The sequence below is a fragment of the Sinocyclocheilus rhinocerous genome, unplaced genomic scaffold, assembly GCF_001515625.1.
Source record: "Sinocyclocheilus rhinocerous isolate Xijiao unplaced genomic scaffold, SAMN03320098_v1.1 scaffold682, whole genome shotgun sequence".
In the NCBI taxonomy this organism is placed as follows: Eukaryota; Metazoa; Chordata; class Actinopteri; order Cypriniformes; family Cyprinidae; genus Sinocyclocheilus; species Sinocyclocheilus rhinocerous.
The window spans coordinates 1,190,318-1,198,204 of NW_015642528.1; the positions used below are offsets into that span (position 1 = coordinate 1,190,318).

Below are 7,887 nucleotides of genomic sequence, written 5' to 3' on the forward strand. Positions count from 1 at the left end.
TAATACACTACCAATCAAAAGTGTGAGGTCAGCAAAATGTGTTTTCTGGAAAGTATTGAGTACTTTTATTCATCAAGGATTTATTAAATGAATCAAAAGTGACAGTAAAAACATTTATGTTCCCAAAGAATTCTATTTAAAATTAATGCCGTTCTTTTTTATTAACCAAAGAATCTTGAAAAAAAACCTATATCACAGTTTCCACAAAAATATTGAACGTTCACAATAATAAGAAATGTTTCTTGAGCACCAAATCAGCATAATATAATGATTTCTGAATGATCATGTGACACTGAAGACTGGAATTACGGCTGCTGAAAATTCAGCTTTGCTATTGCAGGAATAAATAAATACATATTAAATAAATAAATGTTAAAATATATTAAAATAGAAAACATATTTTTTATTGTAATATTATTTCATGATATTACATTTTTTACTGTATTTTTGTAGTAAGTGCAACATAAGAGACTCCTATACTGTATTAATGTATTTTTGAGTATCATTTTAGTTCGTTTGACTACTTTATACTTACTTTGTAGTCACTTTTTTATGTGCTGATCTTGTCAAGTCCTGTTTTTTTTTTTTTTTATTAATCCAATCTATGCTGTAACGTCTCTAAAGTTATTTTGTTTATTTATATTATATTTACATGCAGAGGGAGCTATTGAGGTTCAAACAGGAGGCTCGCAACCTGCAGGGGGTGAAAGTAAGTCTTGCATACCTCCAAACTCCACATGCCTATAAAATAAGACCCTCACACTCACATTACTAAGAATTCAATAAGTCTCAGACTGATATAGAGCAGAACAAGTTAGATATGCGAGTTTAGTTTAATTGACTGTGCTTTGTCATCACTCAGGATGCTCTTCAGCAGCGTATGGCTGTGCAGGAGTCCTCAGTCCTGCAGCTCAAACAGGAACTCCTGCGCACCAGTATTGCCAAAGATGAGCTGGCGGGACAAAATGTGAGCGCATGCAACTGAGACCTGACATTTTAGTTTTTATGCTATGCATATTAATTTTGTTTCAGTTATACCATTTCTGAGACCAGTTGTCAATTATTATGTGTGTATTTTTTTTTCTTAGGCCGAGCTACAGAGGAAGCTAGAGGAGCGGAACAGGCTTCTTAGCGAATATAAGGCATGTCTTGTTTTGCAAAGTATAATAATGTTTATTACAAACATTTTTCCACAATATATAGTATGTATTCTAATTCTACTGTTCATTAGTGTTTTCAGTTGTTTTTATAGAAATTATAGAGTTTTCTAGTTTTATTGTTATTTAGTGGTAATTAATGTTTATGTTGCAACCTTAATTGAGATCCTTGTTGTATATGCAAGATTATATTAATTTGTTCTGATTGCTAAATGAATAAACTATTATCTGATATTTACACATTTAGAAATATATTACTTTTAAGCTTCAGTCTTGTTACGAGTTTTTATTAGTAGCTTGTTGTGTAGCTACCTTTTTTTTTTTCAAAATGGTAGCTTGACTGTAGTTGTGCTTTAATTTATGAGTAGATTATAGCTTAAAATTCTAGAATTCCTCACATTAAAGAATGCTTTTTCTAATCAAATGCTGATTTTCATAATAAAGCTTTGGTAGTTATACCACATCTATTTCTATAATATATTTAAACTTACTGTCTTTATGCTGTGCAGAAAGAACTGGGCCAAAAGGATCGGCTTCTGCAGCAGCAACAGCTGAAGCTGGATGAGACACTGCGCAAGCTGACAGACAGCAGCAGCCAGCAGGTACGACTTCAAACACAGCCCTGCAGACTCAACTCTCAACTAGCATAGCAGCTGTGAAGGAGAACTGCATGATGGGAATGGAAATGCAGGATAGTTATTCATTTGTTTATGAATTTATATAATGTACAGCTATTATTGCAAATTTAGTATTTTATGTTTTATATATATATACACCCACATACACATACATACATACATACATACATATATATAAATATATATATATATATATATATATATATAATTTAATAAATATATAATAATCCATAATATATAATGCATAAAAATATAAAGAAGATATAAAGAAAATATTTTTAGTATTCTAGTATTCTATAAATATATGTTAAATTGAGAGTGAATGCTTTTGAAACTTAATATAAAAGTATGCAGGTAAAAATGTCACTAGGGCAAGTACAGGCCCGACCGCCCCAGCAGAAAAAAAATAATCCTTATTGTTGAGCCCTAATAATGAATCTGTTTACCTCATTATGTAACTGAAGGCTTCTGCACTTGCTTTTATAGAACAGTTCAGTGTGAATGAGAATGTTTGTGTGTTTCTCAGGCTTGCCTGCAGATGGAGCTGGAGCACAAGGAGAGTATTCTCAAAGAGTTAATGAGCCATGAGACAGAGGAGGTAACACGCCTATAAATAATACACAATTCTCCCCACAGCGGTTTGTTTTCACACATTGCAGATTATGTTTAGTGCTTCCATTATTTCTTAAAATTTCAAGTAAAGACGCCCTGTCGTCTGTTTCAGCTTCCTGGCTCGCAAAACAACGGCTATTCACACCCACCCGTCACAGCATCAAAACCACACCATGGGGTAAATAAGCCTGAAGCCTTTTTTTCCCTCAATTATTTTATATTATATCTATAGAGATATATGTAATTGTGTCTCTTATAGGCTGAGGAGCTGCAGTTAGTAAGAGATGCTCTCCATAGTCTGAGGAACAGCTTTGGAGGTCACGACCCTCAACATCACACTTTGGACACCCTTGAGCAAGGTGTGGCCAGCCTGATGGATCGCCTCTATGACCTGGAAACACGCCACAAACAGGAGAGGAGGGTACGATGAATGTTTATCCATTCTCACACAGCAGGTTTTGCACCTGATCTACATTCTGTTCTCAAATCAGTCTGTTTCTTTGTAGACCCGAGGCAAATCTCCAGGTCATAAAGCGTCTCACTCAGATCGAGACTCCTGGCCTCCTACTTCAAGTAAGCATACATCTTAATCCCAAAACTACAATACAACGGAAACATGCCGCAACACAATGAAATTAGCACAACATAATGGAAACAATCCACAACACAATGGAAACAAGACACCACGTAATGGAAACAAGTCACAACACAACGGAAACAAGTCACAACACAACAAAAACAATCCACAACACAATGGAAACAAGCCACCACGTAATGGAAACAAGTCACAACACAACGGAAACAAGTCACAACACAACAAAAACAATCCACAACACAATGGAAACAAGCCACCACGTAATGGAAACAAGTCACAACACAACGGAAACAAGTCACAACACAACAAAAACAATCCACAACACAATGGAAACAAGCCACCACGTAATGGAAACAAGTCACAACACAACGGAAACAAGTCACAACACAACAAAAACAATCCACAACACAATGGAAACAAGCCACCACGTAATGGAAACAAGTCACAACACAACGGAAACAAGTCACAACACAACAAAAACAATCCACAACACAATGGAAACAAGCCACCACATAATGGAAACAAGACACAACACAACGAAAACAAGCCCTAATACAACAGAAACATGCCGCAACACAATGAAATTAGCACAACATAATGGAAACAAGCCACCACATAATGGAAACAAGTCACAACACAACGAAAACAAGCCCTAATACAACAGAAACATGCCGCAACACAATGAAATTAGCACAACATAACGGAAACAAGCCGCAACACAACGAAAACAAGCCACAAAACAACGAAATTAACACAACACAATGGAAAGAAGCCACAACACAATGGAAACAAGTTGCAACACAACAAAAACAAGGGGGAAAAGCCGCAACACAATGGAAACAAGTCGCAACACAACAGAAACTTGTTGCAACACAATGAAATTAGCACAAAAAAAACAAGCCACAACACAACAGAAACAAGTCACAATACAGCAAAATTAGCACAATAATGAAATTAGTCCTATGCGTTGTGCTGTGGCAATTTCGTTGTGTTGTTGAGATTTCATTTGCACTACTGGGTCACCGTACAAAACACCTCAGTACAGGAAATGACATAACCGTTTAAATATATATGAATATCATTTGTACTTGTCAGGTTTCACAGTAGGTATATTGCTGCTTATTTAAAATACTACTAAAGTGAATAATCTCTTCTGCTCTCTTACAGAAATGGTTCATTCTCAGAGCAGCCCTGCGTTAAACTCATCAGCATGCACCAAAGTCCTGTACTTCACTGACCGCTCACTCACGCCATTCATGGTCAACATCCCCAAGAGGTCAGTCAGACTCTTGGGTATTACACATATATGTGGCTTGAGTGGATCTTTAGCCTTAAATCAATATAATGTAGTATACTTTAGATATGTGACCTTGGACCACAAAACCAGTTTTTTAGGATAGAATAATATTTGGCTGAGGGTGCAAAAAAAATCGAAATATTGAGAAAATCGCCTTTAAAATTGTCCAAATTAAGTCCTTAACAATGCATATTACTAATTAAAAATTAGATTTTGATATATTTATGGTGGGAAATTTTCAAAATATCTTCATGGATCTTTACTTAATATCCTAATGATACAAATATACCCATGCGACTTATGACTGTTTTTGTGGTCCAGGGTCACATATGTGCTATGAGATTTTTCATTGTCTTATGTCAACAGGCTTGGGGAGGTCACCCTGCGAGACTTTAAGGATGCTGTTGATCGGGAAGGCAATTATCGGTACCATTTTAAAGCACTGGATCCAGAGTTTGGCACTGTGAAGGAAGAGGTATTGCCACATAATCAGTCAACAGGATATTTTCTCATTGCATTCAAGCATCTAAATCAGTAGTTCTCAACCAGAAGGCCAGGGCCCATTAGGGGGCCGCAGCAAACTTTCAATTATGAATGGGGTCTTTAAATATTTTTTTTGAACAGTAGGGACTTTTAAAGGGATAGTTCACCCAAAAATGAAAATTCTGTCATTAATTACTCACCCTCGTGTCGTTCCAAACCCGTAAGACCTTCGTTCATCTTCAGAACACAAATTAAGATATTTTGGATGAAATCTGAGAGCTTTCTGACCCTGCCTAGAAAGTAGGGATGCGTATCGGTATCGGCCCGATACTGAGCTCCTGTACTCGTACTCGTTAAAATGCCCGATATCAAACGCCGATACCACACAGCATTACTTAATGGTGGGGAGGGAGAGAGAGAGAGAGAGCACATCTGTTGTGTGATCTTTATTGATATTCGCTCACTTGGCACGCATCATTTGGATTAAAACTAAATCGTAAATATAAGACAATTTATAGGGGAATTCATACAAAATTGATACAAATTTGGGACCAAAAATTATTCAGACCGAGTCTGGGAAAAAAATTGAAGTTCAGGTTTGCATGAACCTGGTTGACAGCATGCCCAGGAGACTACAGGCTGTCATTAAGGCTAAGGGTCCCCCGACAAAGTATTGATAGTTGCCCAATATTTAAAAAATTTACAAATGCAATGAAAATATTGGTATCGGTACTCGGTATCAGCAAGTACCAAAAATAAAAGTATCGGTATCGGGTGAGTACTGGAAAAAGTGGTATCGGTGCATCCCTACTAGAAAGCAAAGAAAATGCCATGTTCAAGGTCCGATGTAGTACTCTTGTGAACGCGCATCGAAGACTGACACGGAAGAGAAGAAATTGTTGAATAAAGTCGTTATTTTTGTTTGCTTTACGCGAAAAAAATATTCTTGTAGCGTTATAAAATTAAGGTTGAACCCCTGATTTCACTGAACTATTTTAACAATGTCCTTACTACCTTTCTGGGCCTTGAACGTGGAAGTTGCGTTGCTGTGTATGCAGGGTCAGAAAGCCCTCGGATTTCATCAAAAATATCATAATTTGTGTTCCGAAGATGAACGAAGTTTCTTACGGATTTGGAACGACATGAGTGACAGAATTTTCTTTTTTTTTTTTTTATCAAAATAAAACGTTGCATATAATGTTTAAAAAGGACCCATGGCTTCTCCCAGGTGTTCCAGGATGACGCAGTGGTGCCCGGCTGGGAAGGGAAGATCGTGGCCTGGGTAGAAGAGGATCATGGGCAAAGAGGGTACTGCACGCATCTATACAGCTGGTACCACATCTGTTTCTCACCATTTTAAGCTCACTCTCTCTATTTTCCTCGACAGGACCTAACACAAGTCAGCAAGAAGCTGTCTAAGGAAATGGAGACGTCTGTGCCAAAATGAAATAACATTGATTTGTAACTCAAGTGTACAGAGGATGGAGCTTTAGTGCCCTAAGAAAGTCCCACCCACCTTTACTCTATCCTGCATGAGCTGAACAGCAGAATGAACCTGAAAGGATGTGGAGGATCATCGTAAGGAGCACCAGATGGAGAAAGTCCCATCTTGCGTCCTGTCCAGACCAGTATTACTCAAACATAACTATACAGAGGATGGGAGGACAGGATTTCTGATCTCTTTTAGAGGTCTTGCCATAGAACAGACACCCATTCAAATGCTTTACTAGCAGACAAACTCTTCACTGTGACGGAGGAGCCTTTTGTTCAGTTCACCTACTTTAAAGTAGGTTCTGCCAGAGTACTTTTTGTTTATTTCGATGAACCAAAATTGAATTTTTTTTTTGCTGTGAATAGAGAGAAGTAGGTAATCTTGACTGTCAAGAGTACTTGTGTGAATGTGGTTATGAATCTTAAGAAAGCAGCAGTAAAAGTATGCAAGTATAGAGCAGAAAGGAGTTTGACATCTGCTGTTACCTTGCTGTGAGATCTTAGATAAAGAGTTTCCCTAAAACATACGTTAGACACATTCTTTATGAAATTCTGCAAAAAAGACTAAATCTTCTCCAAGGACCAAAGTGTTTTGCTTGTTTGATATAAGATGTCATTCAATAAGTCTTTTTTAAGAGAGCTATCTTTCAAATGTTAACTATCAGATGTGCCGTTCCGCTGCACTGATTTGAGTTTACAGGAAAGTGCCTGGAATCTGCTAAGAAAGAGAGGTGGCCGGGGTTTGCCTTTTGTATTTTTGTTCTGTCTTATATTTATGTAAATATGTTAATATTTCAGAGATGGAGCGAGGCATAGTGCCTTTACACTGTATAAATGATGTCCTATAAATACTGAATAATATTTTAAAGATGAAAATGTCCTCTTTGTATCCAAAAAAGGCACATAATCACTCTCATCAGAGAAGCCTGTTGCTAACAAGAACCGTATTGATGGTGATACAAGCGACTGTATGCCATGACTGAAATTCTGCTTTACACTCCTGATTACTGCTGGTTGCATTGCTGGTTTAAGAAGAATGTTATTTGGTTTGCAAATAAACAGTTTGAAGCAGTATACACTATGTGTGTGTTTTTGTTAAATAAACTTTATTAAATGTATTATTATCATTTAAGTATTTTGCGTCATTTAAAAAAGTTACACAGGGATCCTTAGGGGACAAAAAGTAAAAAAAAATGCAAAAATATATATATATTTTTTTTATTTTGTATTTAATGCATTTTTAGATTAAAAATGTTTGCTCCCGAACATACTTTTGTAAGTGGACGGGTCTGTTTTTTTTTTTTTAAGGTATGCATTGGTGAATTATTATTGGAATGTAAGGACTGTTTATCTAATGAAGCAAGAAAGACTTTTCCTGTTATGATTTATTGTTATTTCTACAGATTGCTTAGTTTGTCTGTAACAAAGTTGACAAATATTACTATAAATAAATCAGTTTTTTTAATTAAAAGTAAAAAAGGAAGTAATTAGTGTTTGACAAGCACAGAATTATAAAAATTGAATATGTTTTCAATACGATACTAGAAAGAATTTTTGTTAGTGAACTTTTTTTTTCTTAATTTTTTGAAATGCCAAATGTATCTCCAATTATAA

The 7,887-nt window shown here is 36.1% G+C and overlaps 1 protein-coding gene across 4 annotated transcripts in view; it reads left to right on the plus strand.

The window, feature by feature from the left end:
• LOC107756111 (dixin-A-like) overlaps positions 1-7,356 on the plus strand; it is a 31,864-nt gene extending 24,508 nt beyond the window's left edge. For 3 of the 4 annotated variants that reach the window (XM_016573112.1, XM_016573110.1, XM_016573111.1), the window contains exons 10-20: positions 659-709; positions 863-967; positions 1,089-1,142; positions 1,667-1,759; positions 2,322-2,393; positions 2,520-2,585; positions 2,667-2,828; positions 2,914-2,980; positions 4,170-4,278; positions 4,666-4,774; positions 6,011-7,356. In XM_016573112.1, the coding sequence (XP_016428598.1) occupies positions 659-709; positions 863-967; positions 1,089-1,142; positions 1,667-1,759; positions 2,322-2,393; positions 2,520-2,585; positions 2,667-2,828; positions 2,914-2,980; positions 4,170-4,278; positions 4,666-4,774; positions 6,011-6,142 (1,020 nt within the window). In that variant the 3' untranslated portion in view covers positions 6,143-7,356. The remainder of the gene's footprint in view (positions 1-658; positions 710-862; positions 968-1,088; positions 1,143-1,666; positions 1,760-2,321; positions 2,394-2,519; positions 2,586-2,666; positions 2,829-2,913; positions 2,981-4,169; positions 4,279-4,665; positions 4,775-6,010) is intronic. The other variant, XM_016573113.1, reaches the window with a different exon arrangement.
• The last annotated feature ends 531 nt before the right edge of the window (positions 7,357-7,887 follow it).